We start from the raw sequence: 22,941 nt of genomic DNA, 5'->3' as shown, positions 1-22,941 counted from the left end.
CCTATCGCTTTCATAAATATATATACAATAGGGGAGACCGGGGGAAACTCGACACCGGGGCAAACTTGACACTAGGCTTTTTGCCAATTTAAATTTATCGTAGAAACTTGCCTTTTCTACTGTAAATGCGTCTTTATGTGCGAAATTTGGTGACATTCTGAGTTATGGTGTAATTTTTAGCGCGACATAAGCGTTTTTGATGGTGAAAAGTAATTTTTCTGATCTCTCGAAAATTTTTACTTTTTCATCGAGCTTTACTCTTACGAATCTACCGATAAGTGATTTTGATGGGAAATTCGATGCTCTATACGAATCCGATAATAGTTTTTGTATATTTTCAAAATTTTTATGTTTTTGGAGTGACAAAAGTGAAAAACGACGTTCGGGGCAAAGTCGACACCACGTTGTTTCATCGGCTCCCATCAATAACAAACAATGCTTGTCATGCAGCCGTATGGCTCATGACAAATGTATGCTAACGTCCGATCGCGAGTTTACCTGCATTAATTTTTTTTCAGACATGAGTTTAGATGAAGATAATTAAAAGTTGAATAATTTTCTCATCATTTCCAATGATTGCTCTATTTTATTCCGAATTTTTGTACTTTCTAAATACGCGATAAACAATGCATTTTTATTTTCAGACAATAAAGAATAAGTTTCAGATCAAATTGTGTCGATCAAGCAAAGTGTCGAGTTTGCCCAGCATTTTTCAATTTGAAAATTTTTCTTCGCGTAACTTTTTCTTTCTTGGGAACAAAACAAAGCGACGTTCAGCAAAACTTCATTAAGCAATTTTGTACCTCAAGAAACACTCTTTAAATGTGTGCCATTGAATTTGCTTGAAAATTTTAATTAATTGTTGAAAATTACCTTTGAAAAATTTGTATCGAGTTTTCCCCGGTCTTCCCTATACATATATGTATGTGTGTATGTATTATTAAGTATACTTAAAACAAAGTAAAGTAACAATAAGAAATATAAAATTATAGGTACGATTTGTTTGTATTCTACAAGAAAATACAATGTTTTTTTATTTATGTACAGTAAATATTTTAAATTCTTATACTAACACTTCTATTATGCAGCGATTTATAATAATTGTTATAACAAACATTGGATAAAACAAGAAAATCCTTGCGATAAATCAAAGTGGCATTAAAAATATCTTAACAAATGAGTAACTCACTGGCTACCATCATGTTTTTTATTCTGTTTAAATAAATTTTGTTTTTTAATTTTCGAGTTTTGGAAACCATGTCTGATTGTTTGTAGATATAAATACTAAAATCTGATATTTAATCTATTAAACTCTTATTGCATGAGATATGAATATTTAAATAATTTCTTGATATTTAATTCCTTTGTTAATATAATTATGCTGTGCGTATTAAAAGTTAATTAATCTTTTTTTTAGTAACTACTGACATTTCTATAAGATTAAATATCATTTTTAACGATTTATAAATAATTATTAGTGTACAAAATAACGTTACAAATATGGCAATTGATAAAATTGCTATAACGTCCATTTCGTATTTTTGATACCAAAGTTCATAAGCGATACTGCTACGAAGATGAGAAGCACCTTTATGACGAATGACGAATTCAATCCACCAAATTACATGCTCCAAAGGATCATAAGGTTTATCTTCATTTAGTGCTTTAATTTCGAGCATTCTTTCTTTATATCTAGAGAAAAGTATTAATTTTATATAAAAAGATCAAGAAGAAAAATAGTATATCTTATTTGAAAGAAAATGCATTACTTTACAATTGCATTTTAATTATAATTATATGAGAATTTTGTATGTGTAAGATATAATGTTGCGTAGAAAATTAGACATTTCTCTAAGATAATTAGATTTAAAAAAAAATAATTAATGACATAACACAAGAGAATGCTTATGTAAAAAAAATAATTACCTTTTATCGGTCAATATATCTATTATGGATGCGTTCAAATTTTCTCTTGATATATCCATAATATTTAAACGTTTCGCAACTCCTAAAGATACCATTTTGTTAACTTGAGTATACTGATCAGCTACTATTGGTAATCCTAAAAGTGGTACTGTATAATAAACGGCTTCTCCTGTACTTTGAAGTCCACCTTGATATATGAATAATTTAATGTTTGGATGAGCTGCAAAATAAAAAATGGAGCAAAATGGCTAATGAAGAGATACGTATAAACATATATTTTTATTAATCTGATTAAATTATGGCACTATATATTTACCGAGAATGCTCTGTTGAGGAATCCATTTAGCGGTATAAATATTGTCAGGTTTATTTGGCAATTCGCTGTCATATTTCCATACAACTTTGTATGGCAAACTTGCAAATACATCTCGAAATGCGTTTCGTATATGCTCTGGAAAGATTGATATTATGACATTTGTGCCTAGACTCATATAGATAAATCCATTCGGTGCATCTGCTATAAATTCTTTCAAGTCCTGAAACGAAATAATTATTTAATTTATATACTACATTTGAGGAGATAAAATATATTGTACATATGGAAATTGATTTTCAACATGAAGCAAATAAAATGTATAATTTTTTTAACAATAAATTTTTAAGAATATACATAGTTTGAAACGTTTGAAAGCATTGATTACCTTCGATAAAGCCGCGGGTTTTTTTGAAATATGAAAATTTCCAAGTACTCCAATATTAGGCATTGTTGGTTTAACAAACGAGAGAGCTTCTTGTTGACCGTGGAAAACAAGACTCATGTTTCTTTCCATATCTCTTATGTCTGGTATATTTTTTCCGAGATATTTTTCTGCTATCGCTTGCTGTTTAGGGTAAAAATAATTTATTGAGCAATATATGTGATACCACTGACGAATAAAATTTTTTATCCTTCGCCACAATGACAGATTTAAACCGGTGTCATCTCCCATTTCCCAATTCGAAGGATGTGATGACAGAACAGGTGCACCAATTAGATAATAAAGTGTATTACGCAATCCAAATGATGACACACCTGTAAATAAATATAGAATAAGTTGTGTAAACGTGACCAATTTAAACAAGATTTGAGTTTAGAAAATTGTGTAAATAATATTGTTATAAACGCACATGTCAAGATACATGAAAAATAATCAGGCTAATTTTCACGTTTATATTTTATATAACTTTTATATTTCTTTGGATTATATAATGATGATGCAAAGAGAATAAGAAATATTTTTACATTAAACCATGTGGATAATGACATTATATTTTTTAACTAATTTTATGGACATAAAACTTATTTAAATAGAATATAAATAAGTAAAGTAATACGGGGTTTAATAAGTGTACGAAGGTACAGGATATTAAAAATTTTTTAAATTGAAATAATTTATGGCTTTCTTCAATGTTTTCGCTAATATATACAATGAATTTTAAATGAAACATTTGTAAAATAATTTCATATATATCATTATTCTTACCTATGAGAGGTGCATTAAATCTATGCGCCAAGGCATAGAAGCTAGGTATTTTTACAGTTTCTACAATTACTAAGTCGAATTTTTCATCACTATCCGGTGCATACATCTTACGGACTTTTGGATGCTTAAAAATGTTTTCTGCTGTATCTCCACTCAAAGGCCATATTTGTGTGCGTGATGTACTTAACCACGCATGAGTCCCCGCTATAATGTTTTTGGCGAAATTTAATTTCATTATCTGGTAGTTAGATTGGAAGTTGATTTCTGTCAAATTGGTTAAACTAGGATCATTGATCGGATCTGTTGTTATAAGGACGACTTCGTGTCCTCTTTGGCTCAAAGCAATCCATAATGGTCGATAACAAATTTGGTGACTGTAGGATGGTATTGGAACAATCACCAAGATCTTTGCAGTTTTTACTGGTGCCGCGATGTATAAAAAGCTTATCCAAAATATCGTTTGAGCAATCGGCTTCATTTTACTGTCAATAATAAGCAGAGCATAGTAAACTTAATTATCATCGATGATAATTCAATAAAATATTCGTTCTTATTTGTATAACTGTTTTATTTTTTTATTCGTATAAAGTTCACATATTTCTTTATTAATAATGAATAGTGATTTGTACGCACAAAATATTTATTGCAATTAAATTTTGAGCAATATTGCAATGCGCTTATTTTCAAAAATGCATATTTGATATCTATAGCAAATAATCCATTCCGCAAATAGGTTTTTTTTTGCTGCACTAGACTGCACGAAAACTTCTCTTCTTGCTTTTGCCAAATATCAAACATATATTTATTTCACTATAAGTACAGAGTTCACTTGAGTACAGAGTAGTGTACACTAGTTTAGCTAAAAAGCAGGTCTTATTTGTTTCCCCAAAAAAGATGAAATAATTAATTATTGGTACGAAGTTTTTCTTATCTATCAAGTACGTATCAATTACGTACAATAAAAATAGAAGCAAGAAAAATTTACTTACGACCTCCGATTTTTAAAAAGTGCTCGTAAATATCACATGCAATGTTTTTGAAACGAGCTATTTCGTACACCCGACTAACACGTTAGGAACAACGTACACTATAAAGAAGAATATTCCACTTAATCTATTAAGTGAGATATAACCTTTGTGACAACTTACCCGTGTGACTTCTAGTCCCGGTCTCCCCTAGCTTTAAAAGAGAACTTATCTTACCATGGTATGCTCCCCACTACATTTATGTGGAGCATACTGAGATAACAATTCTGAATAATATTTTTTAATAAAATTCTTAAAATTTATGCTTTTATGCTTTCATAAAACGTTTGAAAACTGTGACATGTGTCACACTGCCATCAGTAATCTTTATATATAAATATGTATCAAGTGCACTGAAACGAGAACGTAACTTATGTGAGACTCTTTAAAACGCGATATCTTGATATTGCTGTTACATATCGGATGTGTATGTCGACGGAATATTTGAATCAATGTGCTTACGGCCATATTAAATACCAAGAATTTTCGACAGCGTGCATCTTTGATCATTTATGATTTTTCGCATTTAGTTAAGAAAATTTTGTCGCTATAGTTATCGCTATCGCTATCGTTATAGGCATAGCTATCGCTATCGTCTAGCATTGTGCAAGGGGATTTTGACTCGTTACCAAACAAACACGATCGAGTCACGCTCGCTACCGACGTCTCTTCGAATATATGTATATATATTAGTCTACAATTAAATTATTGTGTCCTGAAAAAATACAAGGAATACATCCGGAGCATCGATTGTAAACACAAGACGAGCTCCGAGCTCTGGATAAGAGTGTGGACTGTGGTTCGCCCGGGGACAAGGGCAGTAGCGCAAAGACCGTGAGAACTATTGATACGCTTGTGTGTTTCCCGAGAATAAAGAGTTTACAACATATTGCTTACATAAATATTAATACAATATATACAATACGCACTTACTGTTCGAATAAATAAATTGAAATCACGGTGAATATTATATCCAATATCGATGATATTTCACGTGTGGTTCAGTTACGATAAGGAGACATGTAATATGCAACGAAACTATATATGCAGAGGCAATTACTTACACTTAGCGTGATAACAACACAACCTGAAGGCATTCCTGGTACCGCCTGAATTCTTCTAGAAGTTTGGCATACGTTTCAGCAAAGCTGAAATTATTAACCGCAACTCCCATATTGTGTCTCGTGCAGAACTGGGTGGCATAATTAAGAGGACTCCCGCTGTCGTTGACTAGCACGTGACTCGACCTCGGTACGGCCTGGCACATACATTTACAGACATGCAAACCGACGCGACCCTGTGAAACCGACGACGTGTCTTAGGTTCAGCTTTACTCGACTATCTGGATCTAGTTACGAATTTGCATTATAGGATAATAGACCGCCAGAAGTTTCTTCGTAAAATTGGAAGGGCTTTCGTGCATTTGCTTAAATTTTTGTCGTGTCGGTTATTCATTTAGAAAAAAAAAGAATCTTTAAATTTCTGAATAAGATTAAATTTTCAGGAAAAAATTTCTATCTCAAAAGAAAAGTTGATTAAATGTAATATATTCTCTGTAGTCATATTCTCGAATTCAAGATATTTTTCCCCATATCTCCGTATTTTTTATTTCTGACACGTTCGAGGATGTTCGCTCTTTACATATAAGATAAAACGCGAATTGTATACGCCCTGCTAGTACCTGGAAAAAAAAATCGTATATGCGACTGGTGACACACCATAAACACGTTAAAATTTCGCACGAATTTTGTCGCGCAGTCAAGACGCTTCACAGATGGTGGGTTTGAAATGCACAATGCGAGAAAGCATTGCCGGTGCACCAGTCAGCGCGGGGCGTTGATGCAACGTGAGAATGCGAAGGTGTTACAAGCGGGTACTCTTAACATCGCTTTTAATACGACAGCGCACGCAACGCGTTGCGGTTTAGTACGGACATGTTTATTTAGTAGTTCGCTGTGAAGAGGGTCATCCGGGATGTGCGGAAATAGGCGACGATACCACCTCGGGGGGTATGAGAAAGCTTTAAAAGCGCATGAGTGTGGTAGTGAACGAGGAGAGAGAAGATGCGAAGGGAGTCCGAGGGGCCAGACCGCGGTTATCGCATCCTGTAAATCATGTATAATTGTAATTTATACCGCGCATCAGCCTATGTTAATTATAACGCAGCGTCACGCCTCGACCACGACGAAACGAGTTTACGAACGTGCCGCAACGGTAGGATTTACGAGCTTCGCGGATGGAGAGCCCTCTCGCACTAGGGGGTGTTCGGTCGCATTTCGCTCTCGAATATTCCCTTTTTCCCTTTCGTATCCGCCTTTTCTTCTCTCTTTCTCTCTCTACCGGTATGACGCGATATCTCGCGGATATAGCTACGAACAGTCCGCGCAAACGTAATGAACGACCTTCGGAGCTTTCCCAACCAGCGTGAGTCCATCGGTGGATAAACTACGAAATATTATCCTGCCGCATTCTGTCCGGGGATTGTCATCTGACATGCATGTACGTAGCGAGGACTATGGGATACTTGCCGATGTACATCGTGAGTTACGAGCGAATGAATGCAGGTTTTATTCTTTTCTCGCAGCTCTAGTAACGCGCAGCTGATGTATTGAAAGACTGATCCGGTGTATAGACGCACCACAATGTTATTTGCATTTCCAAACGCTTCATGGACCAAATTTTAATTAGAACTCTCGTCATATTCATATACATGGACGAGAGAGAGAGCCATATATGATAAGTCCTTCAAAGTGAGATGAAATACGAGGGCGAAGCATCTATAAGAGCGCACGATGGGCATATCTCGAAAGAAGAGGCTATAGAAAATTCAACGTAGCGCGCGCTCAGCTCAACGCTATATGATTTTATCGTAGTGAAATACGGTTTCGAATTTTTATTACGATTTCGCACAACGATATACGCACATTTTTAACCGGCCAGATTTTTCGTAATTCCAATTTTTCCTCCATCTTCGTCGCTCATATCCGACCAAATGCACTCGCGGCGTTTGGGCTTTGGCGCTTTAGTGCGGACACAAGCGGCATACTGCGTATAAGCGCACACAAACGCGAATTCGATGCAATCGGGACAGAATGGCATAAGAGAGCACTCGAGAGCGGCGAGCTCTAGCTCCCGGCAGTAAATGGCTGGCGAAGCGCCGGACATTCGATGGACGATGCCTCCGAAGCTCATCGGTTCGCAACTGACGTGTACAAGGAAATGGCATTTAACGGATTAAAATCAGCCGTCCGGAGAGTTAACGTGCAAGAGCCCGATAACGGCCGAGTGTATTTAAATTTTTGTGCATTCGATTTTTTTACCGAGATCGCCGATCAGGCGGCAATGTACAACTTATCAATTTCGTTATAAAACTGTCAACCAATGCAAGCCATTTTATTATGTTTCAGTTTTGCTGACGGAAATGAGGAAAAAATGATTGGTTACAATGTGAGTAATTAAAAATTATCTATGCTATTATATGCTTATGAAGAAAATTGAGTTTTTTTTTAAACTTTATTTAAAAATAATGTAAAAGCATTATTATGTCATATACATACTAATCGAATTTCTATAAGAAAGTATTACTCAATTTTCTTTATTAATTACTTAATATAATTTGCAACATATTTTATGCGAATACGCTAATATATCGATTCTTAAATATCTTAATAGCTTAATTTTTGATAGTTAGAGTAATAATCTTATTAAACAAAACATATTTGAATTTGATATTAATAAATACGTTCCCTAACAAAATACGAGCCGATGAACCTCGTCATATTTCATCTCACTTTGAAGGATCAAAATTGGACATGCCGCGCCGTCGACCCCTGAAAAAAGGGTTAACGAAAGCCGATGTTATCTGTATGAAATATACCATGTAGAACCGCACAATATTTTACCTCGCAACGATGTAGCCGCCTTTTTTCGCATTCGGCGATACCATATCGAGAAGCATAACGAGATTTCGGGATCGATGACGCTAACTGTAGGCGCCATCATCGAATTTGCTAACGAGACCCGTGACGTTATACCATGGTATCGACTCAGCGGAACTGTCATTAAAAAAAGCCAGTTATAGCGGGCCGCCTAGGTTGGGGAGAAAAACACGCGGTCTCGCGATTGCGGCAAACGAAGCCACTTTGAAACGGCGAACATAATCGATACGTCTGCCGTACGGGCAAACGAAACGGATGGAAAAAGCTGAACGCGGATTAAGCCGCGGCGCGCAATGTCGTTGACAATTCAGCGAGGTGAAAATGTTTTGCCTGCGTATCTGGTTGAGCCAGCTGTTCCGTATATAGCACCAACCACGCCAATAGCTACGTGCATTGGGAAAGATAATTCGATGTGTAACGAATTGCTTTCTGACGAACTTTCATGTCTCGTACGCCCTTGTAGACTGTGACCATATCGACTGGATGATTCGTATCGATGTTAGTAATTCTTTGCGAATTACTTTGCTGCGGAAAATAAAAATGATTATACAAGATGTGTCTATTTCTTACTTTAATTTAGTCAATTATATCTATGATTTATATTTTGCTTAACTTTAATTTTATATTTTAATTTATATTACTTGGAAGAGATTTTGACATCAAGAACATGCTTATAAACTGTAATTAATTTATTTTTTATGCTATCTGAATTAGATTTCCATTACAGAAAAGTACTAATAAAGTACTAATTCTAAATCATTAATTAATATGATTATGCATATGGACATCACATATGGAAATCAAATTATTTGCAATTTTGTATCTAACGTGATTTTTAACGTAAGTGATGCATTCTTGATAGACGTTAAAAATTAAGCATATAAAAGTTAAGAAGTTAAAAATTAAACATATTTCTATATCACATATAATCATAAAATTTCAACATTATTATATTATTTCGTATGTTACGCCACAGACAATTTTTATATAAAATAAAAGCAGAGATTTTTGAGAGATAAGTAATATAATTCGTGCGCGTGTGTGTATATGGTGCTGTCCTTCCAGAAAGCATTAACCTTTGCTCTGCCGCGGCATGCCGGTGGCGCTCTAATGCGACCTCATTTAAACACATACAAATTATTTTACTAATTTATCTTGGCTTAATCACCTAGACCTAGGTCATTAATTTTTAACGAAATTTTTTACATCGACCTGAATATTTTATACGGGTGTGATAATCAATGCGAATAAATTGACAATTCGAATTATAATATAACTTCTCGATAATAACTAAATAAAAATATTGAAAATTACATGGAAAAAAAATTGAGTTAAATTTAGTCGTAAAATATGGATAACTAACATTTTTTACAGCGAGAACTATATTTTTTTGTGGCGAGAGCTATATTTAGCAATAATAGCAAAAATCTTTTGCAAAAAATGTAACTCTTGTTGAAAAAAATGTTAGTTATCCATATATTACGGACTATTTTAGTTATAGTAGCTAATCTTTGTTCCGTGTATCAATGTTATAATAACTATCTTTATCGTTAAGAAATTGATATATTTGACTGCATCAATTATCGTGGTCATTTTTATTTAGAGTCTTCTTTCAAATGAGTTCAGACTACCTGTCATTAAAATAATTTGGCAGCTAATCGACATTCTTCGCGAAGAGTACTTCGGCCGAGAGGTCATATTACTCGATGGCCGAACAAGAATTGATCCAGTTATGAAAAGGCCAATTTCACTTCGTCAAGCCCGCGGCGCGGCGTCGTTAAATCTGATTGCCGCAGAGCAGCGTCGCAATTCTTCTCGGCGGCGCGGCCGCGGCGGCCGGGGCCACCGTGCATTCACGATTAACGGCGAATGCATGCCAGCCGCGTCTGCATTCTGTTTGGCCCGGCGCTAACGAACTATGAATTCCAAAAGTAAAGAAGTAAAAACAAAAAAAAAGAATACAAAAGAGGAGCGGGTGACAGAGCGGTTATCCCCCGTGAGCCGCGGACGGCCGAAAGTGCGGTCGGAACTCGATGAATTATTCACGTCTATCCTTCGTCCAACCGATTCCGTACGTAGAGGAGAGCGACGAGAGGCCGCAGCGTGCAACTACTACTGCGAGTGGCCAACTCGTGCGAGGCTGATTCGCGATAACGACGGTGCCAGATGGAAATTCCGTTCGCAGTCCGTTCAGCTGGCCGTATATGCGACTTAGGGAGCTTCGCACACGCGTGCCTGCACGCGCATGTGATGGCGCGTGAAGTAGCGAGAAGCTTCGCGTGCGCTCACGCCTCCGGTCATGTAAATTGGCGAACGTAAATACGCGGGGTCCACACGCTCTGCAGCATGCACGCGCGTACATATACACACGGAGGACCGGCCGGTTTATCTGAGGCATAACCCGACGACCTGCATTAATTGTCGTCGTCAATCAGAGGAACCCGTCACCACTGACGGAATGCGATTAATATCGATCAGCTTGCGTCTCTACCGTGAACGAGCGATATCAACCTTGCGGAGAATCGAGTTGCTCACGGTAATGGTTTCCGCGCGATACGATGTTTATGATGTAGCGAACGGAAACTGCTCAACGTGCAAGTACGCGTATGCAAGCAAGTTCGAGAGAAATTAGTAGAGAGGATTCCATTATTCACTTTATTATAATATTTATTTTCTATGATTATAAAGCGAAAAATCGAAAATTTTACATTGAATATAGAACCATTCATTGTGGTCTGCGAAATATACAATTTATATATGTTCATTGTTCAACGAACTCATATATATAGTCTTCCAATGTGCCGTTTTCATTCTTAGTCAGTTCAATCGATGTTAGTTCATTAACAGTTTAAGTATAATTAGTGAGCAGAAAGTTCATGCGAAAATGTCCCGAAGGGTTCAAGATTTCCATTATAGGTTTGCGATCTTTATCTTCTGACACGTCAGACTCAAAGATTCAGCGAATTTCTCATCAGGTTGTGGTAAATGGAAGCTGATTAGGAGCGACTCGGGCGAAATTATCTCCATAATCCGTTTCTAATGCGGATTGAGGGGATCGTACTCAAATAAGATTCACTTCCAAATTTAAAGGCCTTACGCCGGAGATCGTTTTTACCCGATCTTCATCGGTGCCGCTGATCAGATCCACTTTCGTCATTTCGTGCAAATTGATGAGAAAGTGAGTGATCGGCACAAATGCGTGTGCAAAAAAAGAATAGAACTCGGCCGTGTTTAATCTTGCACTTCCAGAAATTAATTTCACGCGAAACTCGGATTGTTTAACGAGAGACGCGTTGGTGAATTTCCATTTCACCGTCAAACTGGATTACGTAAGCCGCAAAAGCTAGATTCTTAGATAAATTTATGCATGGAATTATGATAATAATCTCTAAGCGATAATCTCTATGAAAATAGTTTGAATAAAATATACATGATTATTACGACTTTAAACAAGAGGAATTTTATACTACATTAATTCTCTCGTATATAAGAACTCTGTGTAATTAATTTATGATAAGAATATTTCTAAATAGCTAGAAATTAGAATTGTTAAATCTTATTGCATTACATTAATTACAAATAGATCCCCCCGAAGGAAATGGAGATCTTCCGCCGGGATATACTTGGAACAGTGAGCAGGAATAGATTTGCACGCTGCCTATATTAGTAAAGATGAATAGTAATTCAGAAAGCTAAAGCATGGCACAACAATACGCATACGTTGCATTACCAAAGAGAATGTACACGCGCGGAATGTATATTAGACGCATATCTATGTGATAGTATGGCTTATCTTCTCTCATCAACACAAATATCTTGACGAACGAGTGAGTCGCGATATGAATAGTCATATTCATATCGTTACGCTTCATATAAATAATATTGGTAGAGTAATACATCTCCCTCTTATCTGTTTTACTTGTTGGTTCTGCAATTTGTTATTTTACAAATTTACAAGGTATCTCGACAATTGAACAATCAGTTATCGAATCGTTCAACTTGAATTTTTTAAATGTAGGTATGTAGGTATATATATAGGTACAATAACTTTTTTATTAGATTCGTGGATTGCCAGCGTAAATACTATTGATATTCACGCTATCTTTTCGTATGAGATCACAAGTTTATTTGTTCAGGATAGTACAATTGAATATTCACAACGACGTTTTCAACGTTTAAAGTTCTATTACGTAACACATGAAAAAAAGCTATGTAATCAATTTGATATATCCGTGAGATAATAATTATGTACGTTGCATGTGCTGCGCACTTAATTATAGTAATTTAATTATTACGTAGAAGTGTCAGTAATATTATAACGCTCTTACAATAATCATCATTGTCAATTTTAATAATAATTGTTTGTAGTAATATTCACCGATTTTAATAGTTTTTATTTTATAATATTGATTATAATATATCTAATAATAGTTTATAACAATAATTGTCAAAAGGAGTAGCAGCAATGATTACACCGATAAAAACAATAAAAAATAGTGTTTATTCGATGGAGCGATTAATGATTATTATTTTATACTTGCTAGTATCATTTTTTTTTCTCGTAAAAACGCGCTTCTGCGATCGAAGTTCATCGAAGCATTCGCGATCCTTCGTTAAGGATTACAAAACGTTACGTTCAGGGCGCAATCCTCTTTTCTAAATTAACCACTTCGGTTGCACCCGTCCACCCATACCACGGTAGTATGGGTCCATTATCGTCGCGGATCCCGACCCTCTCTCGGCGAGGGGTGGATCCTTCTTTCTTTACGACGGCGGTTTTGGCAACAAGCTCGTCGTAAATTCGGCAGATAATTCTTCCACTCTGGCATTAACCTACATTTAAAAAGATTTATTACAGTTTATAACTTTACGGTATTCGGCGTCTTTCGACGGTTAAGTTTCAACTTCGTGAGTTCTACAAGTGCGTATTTGCCAAGTGGCGTGAGTAGCATTCCGACGAATAGTATTTGGAGAAAAAGAGTTCACGCGAAGCGCTAAAGTGGTTTCCTATGAAATCTCGTAATAGAAGCTAAACATTATCACCATCGCCGACCATTCGTTATCGGACACTTACTCCACTTCTCGGCGATCATCACGGCAAAGAAACGTGTACTTTTGGAACTTTACTTATCGAAGTCTGGCGCCGATGGTTCCTAAAATTCAATAAAGTTCAAATTATTATTTTCTTCTCGTTATCGTTAGAGGGTTTTTGAAGTAAAATTAGAAGTTGGATTGACACGTGTACACAAAATAATATATTAAATTCGATTAAATTAGACTACACTTCTAAGAAGAACGTCGATTGTTTTACTTTTAAGGAATCAATTTCGCAATTATATGCATTAAAATTCTTTAGCAAATCTATTTTTGTATATGAGCTCGCATCAGGTTTATTTGTTCACGGCAGTACAATTGAATGTTCACAACGATGTTTTCAGTCTGGAATATTCGATTTGCATACGCCTTTATTCGCGCTTGAACTTTATAGGTGATTGATCCGCGATAACGCCTTATAGAGATAACTGCCCTGAGTCGCAATCAGCTCGGACACACTCTTCGCGATAACGTCTAGAGGTTCGTCTCGAGATCTCGACGTGAACTCTATAGTCTTGTCATAAACTGACTGTTTTTTTACGATCTTTTACGCAACTTCCATAATTATGTTTTCAACAACGTTATTGAGAATGATTGCGTTATATATAGATCGATTTATATTTATTATTAATTTTTTTAAACTAAAAAAATTTTTAAATTTATTTTAAAGTTTATTACAAAATCTATATATATATGGCAAATCGTTATAATCATTATCGCTGATAAAGAACTCAATTTCATCGACGTTACATATACATATGAGAAGTCGCGATTCTAACGCACGACGCGTTTTTCTAATTTCTGAAGTCAATTGAGAACGATCGTTTCTCTAACGCTACCGTGAACATCGAATTCCCCTTGCGCGCTCTAAGAGAAACTTTCCTTTATCCTATTATCTTCCCCTCGCAGCCCCTCTCCGCCATCACCATCCACGACTGACCCTTAAATTTCGTTTTCGCAGGACGGCGCTCGCATGAAAACCGCTTTAAAGTGCCGAACTCCCCGTGAAACTTTTCCTCCAGTCTTTCTACTTCCGTTCCGCCTCCGGCGGTGGTGGCGGCTGCGGAATCGTCGTCTTTTGCGCTTTCCACGCACGCGCGGCGTTCGCGCTGACTCGATACACATCGAACTTTATATTGCCGGTCATTAAAAATGACCCGGGGTAGTTTGCGAGACAAAAGCAGCGAACAGGAAACCGCAAGTTCTCTCTCCGGCTATTACGATCGTAAAATAAAGGCCGTACTCGGCTACCGCCGAATCGGATACGCCACGCTGCAATTCCAGTACGACGGCTATTAGTCAGTAAAATTTCCCTCTGGAAGCGGATAACCAAGTACCACGATGGCTTTCCAAACGACGCGAAAGTCTGACTCGCGGAGATAATAGCGGGCTCCGAAATCTCCATTTCGGAGGCATTAGTCTAAGTTGAACTATGCATGGCTTCGGAGATAAGAGGCCGTTTTATTATTGCGTATACATTGCTGTAAACTCGAGAGAGCAATCTATCATTCATTTTGAAACATATACTTTTAACGAATAATAACACACAAAGCGCAGAGCATTATTTTACACCATTTAGAATTCATCGCTTTATCTCTAAAAAGCTTTCAGGTTATATATAATGTACATAACGTACAGAACAAACGTTTTAGAAACAAAATAGAGAAAAAAATATACTAATTGCACGTTTTTTTTATATCTACACGATATATTTAAAGATATATATAATCTCATTATTTTGAAGAGAGAGAGAAAGAGTGTGTGTTGACTAATATGTTTAAAATTTTGATTATTATAATACTTTGAATTACGAGGATTCTATCTTGGTGCCAATAAAATATATAATATGATTTGTTATTTTCAAATAATTAATATCAATAATGCATTGAATCGGATTTTTCGCGAAGCAGCTTTATTGCTGAATACTTACTTTTAGACGTTGATAAAAATGTAATCTTTTCCAGAGAAAATTACGATTGCGCTTCAACCTGAAATAAAAAGAACATCAGTAAATCGCGGATATTATCACCTTCAGAAAAATTCCGAACTTTTCATGCTTCATTCATGCTCCACGATTAATTCTTTATTTTCTCTTCAAAATTGATTTATCGTAAATAATTCGTCAGCATGCTCGTCAATATTGTAAATATTGTCAATTTTGTCGTTGTGATGACTGCATTTTTGTGTGATTTATCGCAACAATATTACGGGCATCTCGTAACAAAAATCAATCTGTCAGACGCTGATGTTTCATTAAAAGTTATATTTTATCCCCTTGCGCGGAACATACCACTATATATCACTTGTAAAACTTGGCGTTCCAACAAGATATATCGCTCTCCATTCTCAAGCGCCCGATATATCCCATCTAGTTGTTAGAAATTATAGTTAACATCGCGAATTACGATTGTCGCGCGTACAATATCGTCACTCTGGACTAAATGCAGCGTGAGTTGTAAAACGTTGCGTCGCGCGATATAGTACACCGTGCACTAATTTACAGAGTGCTACAATCACCATTGTCATTACACTGATTGTAACAAGACCGGGTTTAATCACAGTATATCGAAGCGACATTGCGAAACGCTTATGATACAACAAATTCAAGCGAATATCGGACCTATTATATGCGGAAGAACGACATCGCGATAATTAATGATCACCAGTGAGAAATGTAAGGCTAAGTTTTGATTCATAATGCTATTTCAATGCGCTGCGACAAATTAGTTTCCCGCTGCTCAAAATCCATCAACTTTTCTCTCGCGTATATTTTTCTTGAAGAGACACAGCTAGAAGAGGATGAAACGCGACAGACAGAAGTGTTTTATTCGTTCATTAGTCACATAGACCAGATTGAATTCCTCTCGAGTTTTCTTCCCTGGATACGATTGTAGAACGGACGTGGGCGGGAGCAAGCTGAGGTTACGAGAAGATCCTTCGTCTCCGAGGTTTTACGACCGGGGGGAACGTAGGGTGAAAGTCAATTTTTCCGAGGATTTTCATTAGTTAGGCTGAGCCGGTAAAATCGAAAGATGACGCAACTGTCACAGATAGAACGTGACAGTAATTGACGATCCTCAGATTGATCTTCATAGAACTAATATTATAAAATCTACTACAATTTTTTTCGCCGAAATCGTACTTATGTATTTTAATGGTATCCTATTTAAATCAGTTTGAGATAATTTTTAATAAAGACGTGGCAAACTTAACGATTGTCTTCGAAAATCTTTTAACTGTAGATATTAAATTTCAGATTAAATCATTTCTGATCTTTCATTAATAATAATTGTAAACTCATTACTTACCATTTTGTCATTAACTATCATCTCGATTTCATTTTTAGTTACTTGCTATTAAAAATACGTATATTGATGGTTTAGAAAATGTCGTGTGGCTATAAATCATCGGCTTTAACTAAATTTGTCCGAGAACTTTAAAGAACTTTTATATTAATAATATTGTGTTTCAAATTAAATTATTAATTTGCTCAAATTACCATGAAACGCATTCACTCAAAACCATCGACTAATACACGATGATAATTGGTTGAATTCTTTCGAATTCAATGAGATGAATCGGCTTTAATCGGCAAAATTGTACTTTCAATGCGCATACCGAATGCGAGATATCGGAAAGCCATGGAATTAATTGACAAGCGAAGCTCGCCCTCGTCTGCTCCATACCGATACATTCCTAAATTCGAATTCTGAAATACTCGCGACACACACGTATACACTTTAAATCGACGGACGATGTGCAACGGTGTCGCGACCGGGTTCCTGTCAGCCTCCCGTATGATTTATTGCCGGCACGAACAAGCTCCTCGTAATTTACGCACCCTATTCCCCGCATCCCTTCATCCCCCAGCCTTCGATGTTATTTCGCGAAACGTCCAAACAGTCGCGCGGTCGTGTAACGTTGACGCGACGAAAGGAACAATTCGCCTCCCGTTCATGGCGTCGCATATCCGTTCGCGGGCTCGTGTTTCGCGATAATTATTCCGCAAAGTTGATAATTATGACGTCTACTAGGAAGCTGTCATCCTTGCGAATGATTAATAATGTTAATGTTTACATGGCACTGTTGAGATCGATTAACCGTGAACAAAAATGAGCTTTAATGGACGCTTTTATGCTAAGGACTAACAATAAGATGACAAAGGTGTCCAGACATATAGGAACGTGTCCACTGACTGTCCACAGTACGTTGGTACATTTATTTTACTCAATGTTTTCTTTAATGAAAAATCTGTTTAGAGAAGGAATGAAATTTTATCAAAGTTTAAGTGATTGAAGTAGGATCTGGTATCGTTATCGTCCACACTTGTTTCAATTCAGCTTTTTCTTAGCGAGAAAACGATTTAGGTGCTGGCACAGAGGATTTGTATAAATATTTATTAGTACGTGACGAGACGTATAGTTTATAATTTCCAGAAGCCGTTCGGCTTAGACACTAGGCACGTTCGCCTAACGCATTGCCTACTAGGTGAGTCGGATGTATTACTGTCTGGCACAGAACGTGGTCAGACTACTGTGCTCTGTTAAAGTTTGTTCACGTTTATGATGATATAACGTGCAGATCGAATATGAGCATTATAGCTCTCGGATTTATAGCACTATGTTGTAAGCACTCGTGCCATTGCACCATTATTTTATTTGTCTGTACCGCGACTATACGCGTACTATAATCCTTAAATATAAGTAAAATTGAATGGTGTGTATTTAGATATTTTTGTTCACACATATTTTAACATCTTCATGGTTATTTTGGTTATTAATAACAAATCTTTTAATTATTTTTACTATATCCATCGAAATATATGGATATTAAGTATTTATAAATGTACGACTTAAAGATGGTTACGATATGAAAAAATATATGCTTTGTTTCACGTATATCGTTATATGCGTATCACGGACGTATCTTAATGACTGACTTCTTCGATCGACGATCAATTGAATGCAGCAAACTGTAGGTAGCACCTGTAAATGAAAAATCTATTCGAACATGGACGTACGTTCGCGTCTGAACACGGCCAACTGAATCGATTGGCAATTGGATTAATAGCCCCCAGCGATGCTCGCAGTCGATTTCTGTACGAACACACACGTAATCCCAGTTACGTATCTGTGCGTTGATAAGTGCGATAACAAAATGCTCCACGCTGAAGAAGCATCGAATGGAGGCAGAGCATTGTTTTTTTCTTTTCTTTTTTTTTCGTAGTGACCAATTTTTATCGTAATGTTATTTATAGTGCAGACCGATGTTTTATATTTTTTCTCGACTAACGGAATATTTGTGGATTAAAATTTGGTCGAGAAATTAAAAAAAAAAAACATTTATATATTTAAATTTTACTTTACATATTTATTTTAATTATACATAATACTGGTTTGTGATAATGCTAAATAATTCCTAAAATTTTAGAGGAAATTTTAAAAAATTAACGAAAACTTTTGTAAAATATTGGTCGAAAATACATCTATTGATATAAAGAGACCTTAATAAAAAATTTTATTAAAAAGTTTTTTTACGAAATTATCGTAGGGGTATTGTAGGATATATATTCTCTCATCAATATTTTTGCAGATTAAAGATAACGGAGTTTAAGTAATTTAGAATTATCAAACATTGATGTTGCATTTAGTTGAAGTAATCGTCGATAGCGTTTTAATGCTTCTCCGTGTCACGAACATTAATGATTTGAAGAGAGACGATCGGAGTGCCTTCTTTCGCGATGACGAGTCCATACTCGGCAATTATTTGGTCTCCGTTGATCTGTAAAGAAAACAAAAGACTATGAAGAACGATCTTACCAATAAATATCTACTGATTACGAATGCTCGAATGGCCTTGCCGAGTGACCGTTGTTGAACAAGAAGTTTTTTTTCGATTCGCGGCCAAAAGTTTCGAGTGGAAAATATTGTACTCACCTGCCCTTGCTGGCCGAGTGATTTGAACGAAGTGGCTAGCGAAAAAGTTAACGGAGTTCTACCTTTCTTTCGTGGAATGGTCTTGTTCACAATCGCGCGGCGCCCTTGTGAAATTTTTTCTCTCGCGTCAAGTGGTAGTTGATAGTCGAACGAACTATACTAAATGCTCTCCAAGACTCGTGACCAGACTTCATGGTTATTTTGTCTCTCGTTCTGTCTGAAATTAATCCGAACCAATTTTTTTAAAGAATGATTTATTACAAAGATGAAATCTCTACGACTTGTTATAATGAATTGATAATCAGTTTAATATGCAAAAGAGATGTCATTTATGCGCTTTTGATGCGTTATAACTTCACTGCGCTGAATACGTTACACGGCAAACTTTAGTTCATCCCTCGTAATTTTGTAGCGATTCTAGCATTAATTAAAACGAGTTTCGTCGTTAGTTGTGAAGAGGCGCTCTCGCCACGCACGCATTATTTTGACTCGGCAAAATTGAGATTTATTATTAGCTCGTGTCAGAAGAGAGAGCGCGTTACAACGTATTACTTCATATTTCTGGATTAAGCCCTCCCTTCATACTATGGAAAGCTACGCACGAAACAGCCGCTTATCATACATCTTTTATCGTACGCGCCATTTCCTGCTCGGAATTTTTCCGCCTTTTTCCTCTCGGTCGTACGTTGATCGCTGTTCTTCCTAACCGTTCGCGACGAAAAATGTGGTTTGTTTTAGCGTAACGTAATGGGAAATTTAATGTGAAATTGCTCCGTTACAGCATGCGTAATATATGGGCTCTGTGTGAGCTTACGATCAACGTATCGCAATAGAAAGATAAAAAAAGGCTTGCTGGAATATCAAATCAAAATTTGCTCAACTCACTAATTGCCTCTTTACATGTGCCTTGTGCAGTTGCTACACTGTGTACATATGCGTGCATGCGTATGTGCGCATATATCTGGATGTGTACATAGCGTAATTTCGTCACAGCCGGAGTGAACTGTCCCATTATAGGTATCGCGGCTCTTGGACGTTGGTGCCCGACGGGAAATCGCGATATCTGCAGCTGACTCGGCACACAAAACGTACTCTAAATAATTCACATTTAATTACAGTCCGCTCTGTTTTCCCTTTGTACGTAATGGCTGAATTCACTCCGTTAGCTCTGGCCACCTCTCGGCATTAAGCCAATATGACATTTAGTGATTTCACGACTTTTTACGTGTCGACCGGATAAATAAATAAACTCGATGTTTGGCAGAAACGCGGTGTACCATACTTGCGTAATGTTTCTTCGTAAATAAAAAAATATTTCAAGACCACAGATTCCCGCAAATAGAAGATTCACAGTCCAACATGTTTTAACACGGTTACGTCAATTGTGTACAAACAAAGCCACAGGTAACAAAAATTTCGTGATTTGCGTTTCGCAAATTGTATATATTCACGCAGCGAACGTTCGTAGCGTTATAATTAGTTTGACATTGAAATTGGATAACTATGGTAACGTTACTCGTCATTAATGCCCGCTATAACTCGCAGCGAGTTTAACGGAATATTAGTTTGCAATCAGTTTGGGAAATCGCGACGATGCGCTTCCATGTATCTCGCGTATCAGTCCTAGCCAAAGTTTCTACCACTTCGCAGAAATCGTGTATTCAACATGCAGCAGACACTATGTACGGGAATCTCCCGGGAGAGTTAGTCGGGACCAAGTTTAAGTGTCTTCAAGACGTTGGTACTGACCCACTTGTGCGCGTAGACAGGCTAACCATTGGCTTCGCTCGCTATGTACTTCATCAACGGGATATGTTCAAATAAGCTGGCCGCGCTCGACGCGAACAATATGCGGTTAAAATGGACTTGACAATTGTGGCGTGCGATACTATGGACTATGGACTTTCTCTGGTATGGTATTCTAGCACAGAAGTTGCTTTTCTTTATTAAAATCTAGAAATAGGATTTCTCTTTTTATCCATATATCTCGTTACTATTGTCCGAGATTATGTCAAATTTGGATAGACGGAAAATTATGTCAAATTCAGAAAAGTCGTCGATATTCGATGTTGTCGAGAATATCGTTAAACCTTTAATTTGTTTACAAGCCCAAGAATTGACGAGTTTATTTATCTCTTTGACATCAGCGATTTAAGAAATATCGTTAGAACAGAGATAAAAAGGAGATAGACTGTCATTTATAGTTAACAACGTGACAAGACGGTCACGAGTAATCGCGAACGTCCGATCAGTTGTAAAAGTATAATTTATTAAATCATTATCGCGTTAAGTAAAATTGTGGAGCAAGTTTTCTTCTACCATCAATTCCATACATTCGAAATGATAATCGAAAAATATTATTATTGCCTGATATATTGCTTGATATCTGTGACGAATGACGAATAATATCGTTCCATCAAATCGGTTTTCTTTCAGGATCGTTAAAACTATAACCACAATTTTCCTAAATCTTGTCTGGGCACGAAGTAATTACCGCCATGTTTCACCTACGCGTGATATATGTACTTGTCGGTGTACCCGGATAACTTTAACACGGAACACGCATACTTTGAATGTGGCTTGTTAAAAGTTTCCTGGTTAGACGCGGAAATGGATTTCGCATTCGGTGGTAGGCGCGCGACTCGTAGGCACGAAACAACTTTACGATGTCGACCCCTTCTCTGAGAATTAGAGAAGGGGATCGTTCTACAACGATCAATCGATCACGTGACGAATCAATTTAACCAGAACGATGACGAAAAAATTTATTATTATTTTTAATAAAAAGTTAGACACAGAATTCAACATTTAAAAAAATTGCATATTGAAAAAATCATTTAAATTCTACATTTGCCTTATTTTTTTTCTATTCTTGGTATATAATAATAGCTAAGAAAAAGTTTTCAATAAACTAGCAAAAGTATAGGTAATTTCCTTTTACTTCGTGCACGTAATACGTTTTATAAATTTCACACAAGAAAAACGGAAAAGCAATAAAATAAATCGTTTTACATTCGTACAGTTTACATTCGCAAGTGAAATTTTTCCTCGTATCAGAATAGTCTTTGATGTTCGTAATGAGGTAAAGAGACTAAAAGTATTGCAATGTGCAGTGAAAATTAATGAGTAAAAGAACGGCCGCGTCTCATCTGTTTCCTCAGAACTAACGTAGAAGAGAGTCGCCAGATCGCTCATAAAATCCAGCCTGGCACGACGCGATTTATACCGGCGTTGCCTAAGGATTATCATATTTCCCTCGACGCACGAAAACTCGCGCGAGAAAGTGTCGGCCAAGATTGCGCTCCGTTATCGCCTGCGAAATGGTGACGGCTATGCAAAGGGACGAACGGCGGCAATGGAGAAAGCCTCTTAATGTGTCCGTAAAAAGCCGTACAACACGAGGGAACAGTAATCGGTCGGGAATAGCTTTATGATGCTTCGGCGAGCAGCAATATCTCACGGTAACCGATGGTAACGTATTGAGCTTTTTTTTATTTCT

General features: G+C 36.6%; 1 protein-coding gene across 1 annotated transcript; it reads right to left on the bottom strand.

Annotated features, from left to right (window-relative positions):
- Positions 1 to 1,011: 1,011 nt before the first annotated feature.
- LOC139814424 (UDP-glucosyltransferase 2-like) lies at positions 1,012 to 4,576 on the bottom strand. The gene is made up of 6 exons (XM_071780676.1): positions 4,439 to 4,576; positions 3,450 to 3,931; positions 2,628 to 2,998; positions 2,243 to 2,462; positions 1,927 to 2,146; positions 1,012 to 1,692 (listed from the first exon to the last, which is right to left on the bottom strand). The coding sequence occupies exons 2-6, from the start codon at positions 3,925 to 3,927 to the stop codon at positions 1,398 to 1,400; spliced, it is 1,584 nt and encodes a 527-aa protein (XP_071636777.1). The 5' UTR covers positions 3,928 to 3,931; positions 4,439 to 4,576; the 3' UTR covers positions 1,012 to 1,397.
- Between the last annotated feature and the right edge of the window lie 18,365 nt (positions 4,577 to 22,941).

The sequence above is a fragment of the Temnothorax longispinosus genome, chromosome 6 (genome assembly GCF_030848805.1).
Source record: "Temnothorax longispinosus isolate EJ_2023e chromosome 6, Tlon_JGU_v1, whole genome shotgun sequence".
NCBI lineage: Eukaryota > Metazoa > Arthropoda > Insecta > Hymenoptera > Formicidae > Temnothorax > Temnothorax longispinosus.
This window is presented reverse-complemented; position numbering and strand designations above follow the sequence as displayed.

Bases quoted from the DNA above. Each gene is read 5' to 3' on its own strand.
- LOC139814424 (XM_071780676.1), bottom strand. From the start codon at position 3,927: ATGAAGCCGATTGCTCAAACGATATTTTGGATAAGCTTTTTATACATC. The intron at 2,463-2,627 runs GTAATCAATGCT...ATTTCGTTTCAG, and splicing joins AACCCGCGGCTTTATCGAAG to GACTTGAAAGAATTTATAGC. The intron at 1,693-1,926 runs GTAATTATTTTT...ACTTTTCTCTAG, and splicing joins GATATATTGACCGATAAAAG to ATATAAAGAAAGAATGCTCG.